The sequence below is a fragment of the Rattus norvegicus genome, chromosome 1, assembly GCF_036323735.1.
Source record: "Rattus norvegicus strain BN/NHsdMcwi chromosome 1, GRCr8, whole genome shotgun sequence".
Classification (NCBI taxonomy): Eukaryota; Metazoa; Chordata; class Mammalia; order Rodentia; family Muridae; genus Rattus; species Rattus norvegicus.
In genome coordinates, this window is record NC_086019.1 from 166,831,744 (window position 1) to 166,844,971 (window position 13,228).

A 13,228-nucleotide genomic window follows, 5' to 3' on the forward strand; every position below is an offset into this window, starting at 1 on the left:
GATTGAGATTAAAAATCTATCAACAACCTATCTATGTAATACAGAAACAGTAACTTTCTTTTCTTGCTATGCTGTCCATTCAGTGGTACTAGATGCAGTGGTATTTTTCACATGTACCCATTCTAGATTTTCTATCCATCTGGAACCCTTCCATGTGGCCACAGTCTTCTGCCACATACAACATATCCGTGAAATATTTTCTCCTTGGTGAAGATTTTCTTGGCTCTTGTCAAACTGAATCTTCTGGAGCATATTTTACTCAATTTTTCCATATAAGGTGCTCATATGACTTTCTAATGCTAGAAAAGATAAGCCACTGGCAGTGAATGGCAGGGTGGAGGTGACAAGCATGAGAGAAATGCTTGTCCTTAAAAGGGATCAATCAGGAGGGAGGTGTGGTTCCACATTAACTTGTGACAGGGGACTTGGTGTTTAGCCAGTCATCAACTGAATTATGCACTATGTACTGCTGTTCAGAAAATGTCATTCACATGGTTTCCTTTAAGTTATCTAAAATACCCTAGAAGCATTTTATCCAGGCCTATTTTCCCATAAATGTCTCCAATCCAATGCCACAAATCAATATGCATGTCTCATAAAATAACTTTTAAGCTATAGCAATGCATTGGTATAGTTGTAATGCACATGAGTGCACTTTATTCACTCACTTATCTATGACCTTTCTGATGTCATCTATGACTGATCTCTTCTTACTCCCCTCATCCTCAACTCTTCTCAGATACACAAGTGAACAGCAACAGCAAGAAGAGAAATGACAAAAATTACTTCAGACCTGGAGAGATGGCTTAGGCGTAAATGACAATCGCTACTTGGTCATGTGGTCTTGAATTTTGATCCCAACACCCAAGTAACAAGATGAGCCTCCAATAAACAACCCAAATCAAAGCTCTGAGACCTGATGTCCTTTTTATACATAGGAACCTGTGTGCGCACACACATCCTAACTCTCTCTCACATGTATATAAATAAATGAAATTTAAAAGTAAAAAATCATTTGAGTTAATTCCCTAGATACACTGTTTTTTTTTTCACCACAGTTCAGCTTTGCATATGCTATTCCAACAGCCTGGACTTTTAGCCTCTTCCTCCTCTAATGTTCAATGGCCCAGCTTGCACATGTCCTTTAAGATGAGAAATATGTTGTTCTAAAGAAAGGTTTCTTTATCCTCTTTGATGGAAATCAGCTGTCTTCTATGCTATTCACTGTATTTACATTCTACTTTGAGCAACAAAATTAAAATTGATCCCAACTTTAGTATCTTAATATTTTTGTTTACAAAATCCATTAGGATTGGGCTCACAGTAGAATTAATTCCTTTATGATTGCCCATTGGAAAGACTAGAAAAATGAAGCCTGGGATAATCTGAATTACTTTCACACAGAATTGTTGACATTGCTTTAACTAATGGTCTGGTATAAGCTTGGCCTATTGAATGGAAAATCTATATGTGGTCCCCCCATGGGATTTAGTCTTCTTAGTGTAGTGGCTGGGCTCCATAAGTAGACACCAATCAGATCATTTACAAATGAAGTTATAACTAGACCATTTTATTGTTGTTAAGAATTTTCATTTCTTGAGCAAAAAGTAGGAACAGCTATATTTATGCTGCTATTTTTTGTAGTATGATTTAATCACACCATTCTGTATAATATCCTTTTATATCTTTCTGTAAAAGGATAATTGTATAATCAATTTGTTCAATCTTCTTTATTTGTTGAGTAAACAAATAATGATATCCTCTTTCAAGCATGTTCAGAGATAATGCGTTTATGTAACTGGTCTAGTTACAAAAGGCATTGGTTACTCTATCCCGGATCTGTTTGGTCTTGACACTATAGACTATGGGGTTCATCACAGGAGGGAAGAGGAGATACACAAAGCCCATGACCACCTGAACTAGATGGGGCGCCTGCTTCCCAAAGCGGTGGATTACAGACAATCCAATCATGGGAGTATAGAACAGAAGCACAGCAGAGATGTGTGATACACATGTATTGAGAGCTTTGAGTCTTTCAGCCCTTGAGGCAATGGATAACACAGTGCGCAGGATAAGTGCATAGGAGAAGAGGATGAGCAGAGAGTCCACCCCCACTGTAGAAACAATGACGAACATACCATAAATGCTGTTTGCCTTGATGTCTGCACAGGCCAGTTTCATCACTTCTTGGTGGAGACAATAGGAATGTGAGAGAACTAGGGAGCCACAATAAGGGAACCGTTTGAGCATGAAAGGCAATGGGAAAATAAGTGCCACACTACGGCCCAGAGAGGCCAGACCTATTCTGCCAATCACCGTATGGGTGAGAATAGAAGCATAGTGCAAAGGGCGACAGATGGCCACAAAACGATCAAAGGCCATAGAGAGAAGCACAGAGGATTCCAAGAAGGACAAGCAGTGGATGAAAAAGAGCTGGGTAAAGCAAGCATCATGACCAATGTCTCGTGCTCCCACCCAAAAGATGCCCAGCACTGTAGGAAGGGTACAAAGAGAGAGACCCAGGTCAGTCAAAGCAAGCATGGACAGGAAGAGGTACATGGGTTCATGGAGGGAGGGCTCTGTCTTAATGATAAAAAGAATTGTGCAGTTGCCCAGGATGGAAACCAGGTACATGAGGCATAGTGGGAGGGAGATCCAGATATGCATGTGTTCCAGCCCAGGGATGCCACTCAGCAAAAAGGTAGAAGACATGCTCTCATTTCCTAGGGGTCCTGGAGTCATGATAAATGGAATGAATGGGTTCAAAGTCCTGTTCAAAAGCCCGAAATGAATTGCAGAAGTGTTAGTAGTGGAATAAAACTGGCAAAATTGAAAGTAAAAACTGAAAATATTAGAACCAAATAATCCTAGAACTATATGGTTTTTCTGAAGAGATTACTTCAATCATTTTCTGGTTCCTTCTTTTTATTGAAACAGGGTCTCATGTATGCCAGGCTGGCCTCAAGCTTGCTGTGTAGCTGATGAAGATGACACATTGAACTCTTTATCTTCCTGCCCCACCTATCCAGTGCTGAAATTATAGGCATGGACCACATTGCTCATTATACTAACCTCTATTTGAAGAGATATGTTTGTGATCTCACAGGCTCCTTATTAGCCTGTGTAACTTCTAAGAAATAGAGTAGAGAAGTTCCATTAGTGATGAAGCTGCCCTCCACTTTCACTCTGTTCTGGCTTCCAGAGCCCCTCCTTACCCAGAGATTTTCCTACTAAATATGGCATTGCTATGTTCACAGACTAGTTGTCTTATCTCTTGAGCTGAAGCAATCCTTCTGCTTTAAGCTCATGATTTAAAGTTAAAAATGGAAAGTAACATCTCATTTTCTTAGAGTACGGGTTCTGAAGAGCTGTCATACTTTCTGTCATATAGATGATAATTTAGTGACAAACAGTAGCAGTTAGCACAAAACAGAAGGTCCAATAGACCTTTAAAAATACTGATTCTTTAACAATATAACAATCTGATGCTGGACCTATCAATTTTGGGGCCCAATTCTGTGTTTTCCAGACCTTTCTGATCCATAATAAGTTCACATTATTCATCAAAATTAACTAAGGAAAGTTGCTATATAAACTTACTTGTCAAAGACAATAAGCCCTCAATTCCTGAAGCTTTGCCAGTTGAAGACAGTTGAGGTAGGATGAGTCAGCTTTTTTTCATGAAAGGTGGCCCTTTTTAGGTGGCCTATGCTCCAACAGATGCCTGTACAATCATGCACACAAAGACAGCAATGGACTATGACGAAAAGAAATTAAAACGTTGGGAGGGGGATGTGATTTGAAAAGTCTAGGGTTGGAGGAGGAGTAGGGATTGAAATCAAAGCTTAAATCTATCCTTTCCACTTTTTCAAATAAAGGCAATAACTAACTTGCAAAGCTTTCTAAGATTCTAATAGAATTATTTGAAGATTGTTCTTGATAGATAGTAGATGCTTATCAGGGTTATATTTATTTCTTCTTCATTTTACTTCATTTTAACATCAAAAATATAGTGTTTTGTTTCCATTTTTTAGTTGTAGGTCTTCTTCATTTAGAATTTTTAAGCCATTCATTTTTTGAAAAGCACATGCATGTACATAATGTGTTATAATCACATCAACTCCTACATCATATATTCACCCAGCAGTGGAGCTAAAATTCAAATTTAAATCTTCAGAACCAAAATGTTCATAATGAAAACTGAAAAATAGATCAATGATCCGATCAAGGTAGCTGTTTGGAAGCCAAGCATAGGCTGATGCTAAATAAAAATCAACATACAGAGATATCAAACATTTTCCATTCCCACCTTCTATTTGTTATAAGCTGAAGTTACATACTCTTTGGAATTTGAAATTGTTCTTGTTGGAAATGGAGTTGGAGTGGATCTGGGGGAGAGAGGAGGTAGGATGGGTATCAGAAGGGGAGGGAGGAGAAAATGTGGTCGGTATGAATTGCATGAGAGAAGAATCTATTTTCAATAAAAAATGTTCTTGTGCCGTTAGGCTTCTTAGCCTTGTTGAGTTCTGTGGATTGTATCCTGGGAATTGTGGACCAGGAGGGGTATAAGGTCTGGACTGTAAATTAAATTAAAGAATAAAAAAAATGTTCCTGTCATTGTAAGTGGGTAGCACTGAACAGAAACTAGCAAGCATGATAAGGATAGGTGGGAGTAAGGGGAATAGAAACAAAATGAAACCCAGAGAAGTGAGGCAAAGATAAGCATCTTTTAGGCTGCGTGGGTTTGCTGGGGATTGACACCTTAGTAAGGTAACTATTAAAAGCTCACGGAACCACTGCCAGAATGTGCATTTATCATTCCAGGGAGGTTTTATTGATGTATTATACTAAAAATATTGCTGTAGTTAAGGTTGGGAATGGGAATAGATTTAACCCACGACCTTGTCTCTAGCTTTCCTGCTTAGAGATCTCTTTCTGAAATAAATATTGCAACTTTAATGGCTTCTATTATTGCAACTCTGTGGTCTCTTGGGGAATAATTGTTTCCTGTCACAAGCAATATTTTCTTCCAGCAGGTCAATTAGCTTCCTAGCCACCTTATTTTTGTTCCTTAGAAAATTACTCAGGTGTCTTAACCTTGTTTGTAGACAAAGTGGTGGATGCTGAACTTATGATAGCTCAATTTATCTCAGCACCTCAGTTTTACTCTTTCAGCTTGTCTCTGTTTCTCATTAGTATTCTCACTATTCCCATATAGGTGACAACTCCCTGAGCAGAGAACTTAAATGAGTGGATAGATATGAAGAAGCTCTTATATGCTTTCTGAACTATCTGCTATCACACCTGAGATTTCACAAAGACAGGAAGACCTGGCTGCAGCAGCTGTCATCTTCACCAGACATCCTTGTAGGCTTTTTGGGGTCAGAATCCATTTTTCTGCTTCTCTGAAGCCCAGGGTGAGTTTTTCATGGTCTCTTCTTAGTGCTACAACTGCACATTAAACACATGTCTACTGGAGTGACTCATCACATGCCAAGCTTCAGTCCCGAGTCTGCAGACCTCACACCAAGGCAGAGGGAAGCTGATGCTAGAGGTCATGAACATAGAGAGAGACTGGAGGATGGATACAAAAACCCCTGACTTTAAGTGACTGAGGTGCCACTGAGACACTTACAATTGCTTTTAATCAAGTCCCCACTGAAACTGGGCTCTTGGGGCTCATTAGTTGAGTTTAGAAAGTTTTGCACATCCTTCATATCTCCAGAAAAGCAAAGCAGGTGCTCTTGATAATGTTTTATGTATGCTAGGGCACACTACAACTTGAATATGTTAAATATGGCAATATGTGTGCTAAGGATCGATAAGCATTATAGGATATTTATAAAGGACAGGGTTATTTTGAAGGAGGAATGGAGGAGCTAGACTTAACTGGAGAAAGATACATGAAAGAAGAGTGAGGCAGGGCAGTTAAATAACATAAGGGATGTTGGAAAGGGGGAAACATTTTATAAGCTCATTTAAAATTTTATTGTATATATAGAAAATGGAGTTATTACACATACAGTGATAATATTCCATCTAAGAGCCATAAACTGACAAATACCCAGTGCCAGAAAAGGGAAATCTTCATTCAGTTGTTGGTCAGAGGGGTCCAATGACACTTCAAACAATATAGACTATTGCCATTTTCCTAGGTTACCTCCTAGAATTTGGTAAAGCCTCTCTGAAGCACAACAATGACCACCACCCAGAAAGATACTCTCAAGGGTGTAAAAGCAGTTCTTACACCTTGGGACTAAACAACAGTTATCAAAATGGACTAAAGGTCTGCTCGATGCCCATACTTGGTACTATAAACCTAACCAACTCCAATGGTTGGAGAGGTCGGAGAGCCTACTTCTGCTGCTTTCCTAAATAAATAGAGTTTCTAGCTGTAATCTACATATGAGTATGTCCCTTACCTCACATCAAAGGAGCATTTTTTGAAGCAGTTGAAGGTACTACAGAGATCTATACCTGGTCAAAATGTAGAGAATACATAACTGTAATGTGCCCAGCTCCAACTGGTAATACAAGTCATAGAACTCAGGCTCAGAGGACATTGTGGAAGGTTGGGAAAGATTCTCAGAGGCAGGAATGCTTTCTACTAGATTGTATTTTCTAGACTTGACAGATGATGAACTCATGAAATAGCAATGATCTGGTTGCCCAAGAAAGAGCTGACTACTGAGCACACCAGTTGACATGTTAATGTGCATGAAGAAAGTCTACAAATTTTCATTCACTAGAAGGAGCACTACAGGAGAAAATCAATGCTTCTAGGGAAAAAGTTTTCTTTCTGTGTGATAAACCTGATAAATTGTCTTTCAGCAACTGCTCACTCCTAAACGACTGTACATATGAACAACATTGAATTGACCTAGTAGTAGTAGTAGTAGTAGTAGTAGTAGTAGTAGTAGTAGTAGTAATAGTAGTAGTAGTAGTAGTGTGTAAAATAAAATAATACAATATATAACACAATAAAATCAACAATACAGTCAGGAAAAAAAGGTCATGGATTTTGGAACTAGTTATGAGTTACATGGGAAGAATTAGAGGTAGGAGAGGGAGAAATAGAAATACGGTACATATAGTTCTCATGTCTGAAATGCTCAAAATATATAAATAAAAAAATCACTTGTTTTAGTGAGGTAGCTCAGAGACCAGTACCACCCAACATCATTCATACACAGAATCAATCTAAAGAGTTGGTCTTGACAAGGACAGGAGCAGAATAATCACCAGAGGCCAGTGAGTGTTAGGTTGAATTCAATAGGGGAAAGGCTAGTTAGTGAGATCTGTGCTATAGTGGGACAGACAGATAAAAAGTGGGTTCTTGTGGGGTAGAAGAATAAAGAGATCATCTGGAAACTGAAAAGGAGTTGAGGGTGATATCTCAGTGGTAAAATTCATGCTTGATCTGTATAAGGGCTTGGATCAAAGCTTAGGTATCAAATCCAAACAAAAAACAAAAAATAAAACCAGCATTTTATATGTTGATGAAGGGATTTAAACAATCATTTATTAATCTGATCCTGGGAAAGATGATGAAGAAGGTATTATAGACAGAAGGGTAGATACCATTTCAATGTTTAGTAATTACTCAACTAATTGCATTCAATTCATTGGAGGGGATATGAAGGAATTTTTCATAGTCCCTAGTGCCATTGTAGTTTATTCCCATCTGTTGATTTAGCTGTTCTTTGAATGTGAATGGTTCCTCTGTGGCCATAATCAACTAGACTTTTGGTTGAGCACACTGTCTGCATGTTGGTGTTATGTAATAGTGTTAATTCAAATCACAGTTCCCCAGGTGATCTAGACTTAATGGCCTGTTATGTTTGTGAACTATTGATGTCTTGGCCTTACCTTCACCATAGCAAACTAAAAAACTTGGCATTGTAGATAACTACAAAGGCTTGCATATTTTGTTTATCTTTGTGATTTGTTCCAATTTGATTTCAAAGCTTTATTATACAATAATAATAAAATTCTCTTTCTAATAAAATTAGAACCTTCACATTTAGTCTAGAGTTATTTCAAAACCCAATTACCAGCTGTAGTAATTCAAATATGATATAACTAAGTACTGTAGACAAGGGAGCTTTACAACAGCCGTTTATCTTTCGCACAGTTCTAAAAGAAAGAAATATCCAAGAATAAGGTGCATACAATTTTGATCTTCTAAAACTGAGTTTGTGTGGGTCATCATTCAACAATGGTCCTTACATATTTTATCCTGAGTGAATTCAGCTTTGCCTTCTCTTAAAGTGTTCAAATCACCTCTTCTTATAAGTACAGCAGTTACCAGATGTTTGTCCTACTTTATTGATTTTATTTTATCTATTACCTGCTTCATGGCCTAATGTCTAGATATAGTAGCAGCCTCAATTCTTGTAAGTTAACAATGATTCAACCTACAACAGGTATTTTTCCACAATCCTGGCATCCATTTATTTATATATTAAAAAATTTGCAGGAAAAATATTTTGTATACAATAAAATGTACATTTTATTCTTCAATCCTATGTTAGTGTGTATTTATCTATAAACTTGAGCACTTGAATAATAAAACTAGTGCAGATCTTCCTGGTTGCTGCCACCGTGGAGAGCTCGTAGGCAGCACCCCACAAGCAAACTTGAGCCTCGGGACCACAGGTAAGACCAACTTTTCTGCTGCAAGCGACCTGCCTGGTGAACTCAGGACACACAGAGGCAAAATTCCTCTAGGACCGGGCATTTCCGGTATTTAGCGGGGGTGGGGGGGTCCCAAACCAGTGTATGCCTGCCCGAAGGAGCTCTCTGCTCCCAAACCCCGAGGGAGAGAGACCTCACCGCCTGGACAGGTGGGCACTCCTGAGGCTGCAGAGCAGAAGAGACCACCAACACTGCCCACTCCTGCTCACATCCCTGGCCCAAGAGGAAACTGTATACGGCCTCTGGGTCCCCATAGAGCAGATCCACTGTGTCTGAGACACCGCCAGAACCGGAAGAGACCGACAGGATAAACAGTTCTCTGCACCCAAATCCCGTGGGAGGGAGAGCTGAACCTTCAGAGAGGCAGACACGCCTGGGAAACCAGAAGAGACTGCATTCTGCACACATCTCTGATGCCAGAGGAAAACACCAAACGCCATCTGGAACCCTGGTGCACGGAAGCTCCTGGAAAGGGCGGGGCAGATCTTCCTGGTTGCTGCCACCTCAGAGAGCTCGTGGCAGCACCCCACAAGCAAACTTGAGCCTCGGGACCATAGGTAAGACCAACTTTTCTGCTGCAAGCGACCTGCCTGGTGAACTCAAGACACAGGCCCACAGGAACAGCTGAAGACCTGTAGATAGGAAAAACTACACGTCCGAAAGCAGAACACTCTGTCCCCATAACTGGCTGAAAGAAAACAGGTAAACAGGTCTACAGCAATCCTGACACACAGTCTTATAGGACAGTCTAGCCACTGTCAGAAATAGCAGAACAAAGTAACACTAGAGATAATCTGATGGCGAGAGGCAAGCACAGGAACCCAAGCAACAGAAACCAAGACTACATGGCATCATCGGAGCCCAATTCTCCCACCAAAATAAACATGGAATATCCAAACACACCAGAAAAGCAAGATCTAGTTTCAAAATCATATTTGATCATGATGCTGGAGGACTTCAAGAAAGACGTGAAGAACTCCCTCAGAGAACAAGTAGAAGCCTACAGAGAGGAATCGCAAAAATCCCTGAAAGAATTCCAGGAAAACATAAATAAACAAGTAGAAGCCAATAGAGAGGAGTCACAAAAATCCCTGAAAGAATTCCAGGAAAACATAAATAAACAAGTAAAAGCCCATAGAGAGGAGTCACAAAAATCCCTGAAAGAATTCCAGGAAAACATAAATAAACAAGTAGAAGCCCATAGAGAGGAGTCACAAAAATCCCTGAAAGAATTCCAGGAAAACACAATCAAACAGTTGAAGGAATTAAAAATGGAAATAGAAGCAATCAAGAAAGAACACATGGAAACAATCCTGGATATAGAAAACCAAAAGAAGAGACAAGGAGCTGTAGATATGAGCTTCACCAACAGAATACAAGAGATGGAAGAGAGAATCTCAGGAGCAGAAGATTCCATAGAAATCATTGACTCAACTGTCAAAGATAATGTAAAGCGGAAAAAGCTACTGGTCCAAAGCATACAGGAAATCCAGGACTCAATGAGAAGATCAAACCTAAGGATAATAGGTATAGAAGAGAGTGAAGACTCCCAGCTCAAAGGACCAGTAAATATCTTCAACAAAATCATAGAAGAAAACTTCCCTAACCTAAAAAAAGAGATACCCATAGGCATACAAGAAGCCTACAGAACTCCAAATAGATTGGACCAGAAAAGAAATACCTCCCGTCACATAATAGTCAAAACACCAAACGCACAAAATAAAGAAAGAATATTAAAAGCAGTAAGGGAAAAAGGTCAAGTAACATATAAAGGCAAACCTATCAGAATCACACCAGACTTCTCGCCAGAAACTATGAAAGCCAGAAGATCCTGCACAGATGTCATACAGACCCTAAGAGAACACAAATGCCAGCCCAGGTTACTGTATCCTGCAAAACTCTCAATTAACATAGATGGAGAAACCAAGATATTCCATGACAAAACCAAATTTACACAATATCTTTCTACAAATCCAGCACAACAAAGGATAATACATCGTAAAGCCCAACATAAGGAGGCAAGCTATACCCTAGAAGAAGCAAGAAACTAATCGTTTTGGGAACAAAACAAAGAAAAGAAAAGCACACAAACATAACCTCATATCCAAATATGAATATAACAGGAAGCAATAATCACTTTCCCTTAATATCTCTCAATATCAATGGCCTCAACTCCCCAATAAAAAGACATAGATTAACAAACTGGATACGCAACGAGGACCCTACATTCTGCTGCCTACAGGAAACACACCTCAGAGACAAAGACAGACACTACTTCAGAGTGAAAGGCTGGAAAACAACTTTCCAAGCAATTGGTCGGAAGAAGCAAGCTGGAGTAGCCATTCTAATATCAAATAAAATCAATTTTCAACTAAAATTCATCAAAAAAGATAAGGAAGGACACTTCATATTCATCAAAGGAAAAATCCACCAAGATGAACTCTCAATCCTAAATATCTATGCCCCAAATACAAGGGAATTCTACATACGTAAAAGAAACCTTACTAAAGCTCAAAACACACATTGCACCTCACACAATAATAGTAGGAGATTTCAACACCCCACTCTCATCAATCGACAGATCATGGAAACAGAAATTAAACAGAGACGTAGACAGACTAAGAGAAGTCATGAGCCAAGCGGACTTAACAGATATTTATAGAACATTCTATGCTAAAGCAAAAGGATATACCTTCTTCTCAGCTCCTCATGGTACTTTCTCCAAAATTGACCATATAATTGATCAAAAAACGGGCCTCAACAGGTACAGAAAGATAGAAATAATCCCATGCGTGCTATCAGAACACCACGGCCTAAAACTGGACTTCAATAATAATAAGGGAAGAATGCCCACATATACGTGGAAATTGAACAATGCTCTACTCAATGATAACCTGGTCAAGGAAGAAATAAAGAAAGGAATTAAAGACTTTTTAATGAAAATGAAGGTACAACATACCCAAACTTATGGGACACAATGAAAGCTGTGCTAACAAAAAAGAATGTATCTTAAAGAATGTTCATGTTGTTAACTCATGTTATCTCTTTTGTAAATTTATAAGATACAGAAAACCCACTGAAACCACCTCTCATGGACCAAATAGACTCCATCAAGATAAGTACATCTGCCTAAAGTTCCCTGTACTTATTTCCTATTCCAAAGGGTGGAATCCCTCAGGATTTCAAATGTACACCTAAGAAAATTTTCTTTTCTGCCAAACACAATCAATCTTATTCTCTACCTATAATAAATATATCTATGTGTGTTCCAGCAAAAAAAAAAAAAAAAAAAAAAAAAAGAAAGCTGTGCTAAGAGGAAATCTCATAGTGCTGAGTGCCTGCAGAAAGAAACAGGAGAGAGCATATGTCAGCAGCTTGACAACACACCTAAAAGCTCTAAAACAAAAAGAAGCAAATACACCCAGGAGGAGTAGAAGGCAGGAAATAATCAAACTCAGAGCTGAAATCAACCAAGTAGAAACAAAAAGGACCATAGAAAGAATCAACAGAACCAAAAGTTGGTTCTTTGAGAAAATCAACAAGATAGATAAACCCTTAGCCAGACTAACAAGAGGACACAGAGAGTGTGTCCAAATTAACAAAATCAGAAATGAAAAGGGAGACATAACTACAGATTCAGAGGGAATTCAAAAAATCATCAGAACTTACTATAAAAGCCTATATTCAACAAAACTTGAAAATCTGCAGGAAATGGACAATTTCCTAGACAGATACCAGGTACTGAAGTTAAATCAGGAACAGATAAACCAGTTAAACAACCCCATAACTCCTAAGGAAATAGAAGCAGTCATTAAAGGTCTCCCAACCAAAAAGAACCCAGGTCCAGACGGGTTTAGTGCAGAATTCTATCAGACCTTCATAGAAGACCTCATACCAATATTATCCAATCTATTCCACAAAATTGAAACAGATGGATCACTACCGAATTCCTTCAATGAAGCCATAATTACTCTTATACCTAAACCACACAAAGACCCAACAAAGAAAGAGAACTTCAGACCAATTTCCCTTATGAATATCGACGCAAAAGTACTCAATAAAATTCTGGCAAACCGAATCCAAGAGCACATCAAAACAATCATCCACCATGATCAAGTAGGCTTCATCCCAGGCATGCAGGGATGGTTTAATATACGGAAAACCATCAACGTTATCCGTTATATAAACAAACTGAAAGAACAAAACCACATGATCATTTCATTAGATGCTGAGAAAGCATTTGACAAAATTCAACACCCCTTCATGATAAAAGTCCTGGAAAGAATTGGAATTCAAGGCCCATACCTAAACATAGTAAAAGCCATATACAGCAAACCAGTTGCTAACATTGAACTAAATGGAGAGAAACGTGAAGCAATCCCACTAAAATCAGGGACTAGACAAGGCTGCCCACTCTCTCCCTACTTATTCAATATAGTTCTTGAAGTTCTAGCCAGAGCAATCAGACAACAAAAGGAGGTCAAGGGGATACAGATCGGAAAAGAAGAAGTCAAAATATCACTATTTGCAG

The 13,228-nt window shown here is 38.8% G+C and overlaps 1 protein-coding gene across 1 annotated transcript; it reads right to left on the reverse strand.

The window, feature by feature from the left end:
• Nucleotides 1-1,803: 1,803 nt before the first annotated feature.
• Nucleotides 1,804-2,742, reverse strand: Or51g2 (olfactory receptor family 51 subfamily G member 2). Its single transcript, NM_001001280.1, has one exon. The coding sequence runs from the start codon at nucleotides 2,740-2,742 to the stop codon at nucleotides 1,804-1,806; it is 939 nt and encodes a 312-aa protein (NP_001001280.1).
• Between the last annotated feature and the right edge of the window lie 10,486 nt (nucleotides 2,743-13,228).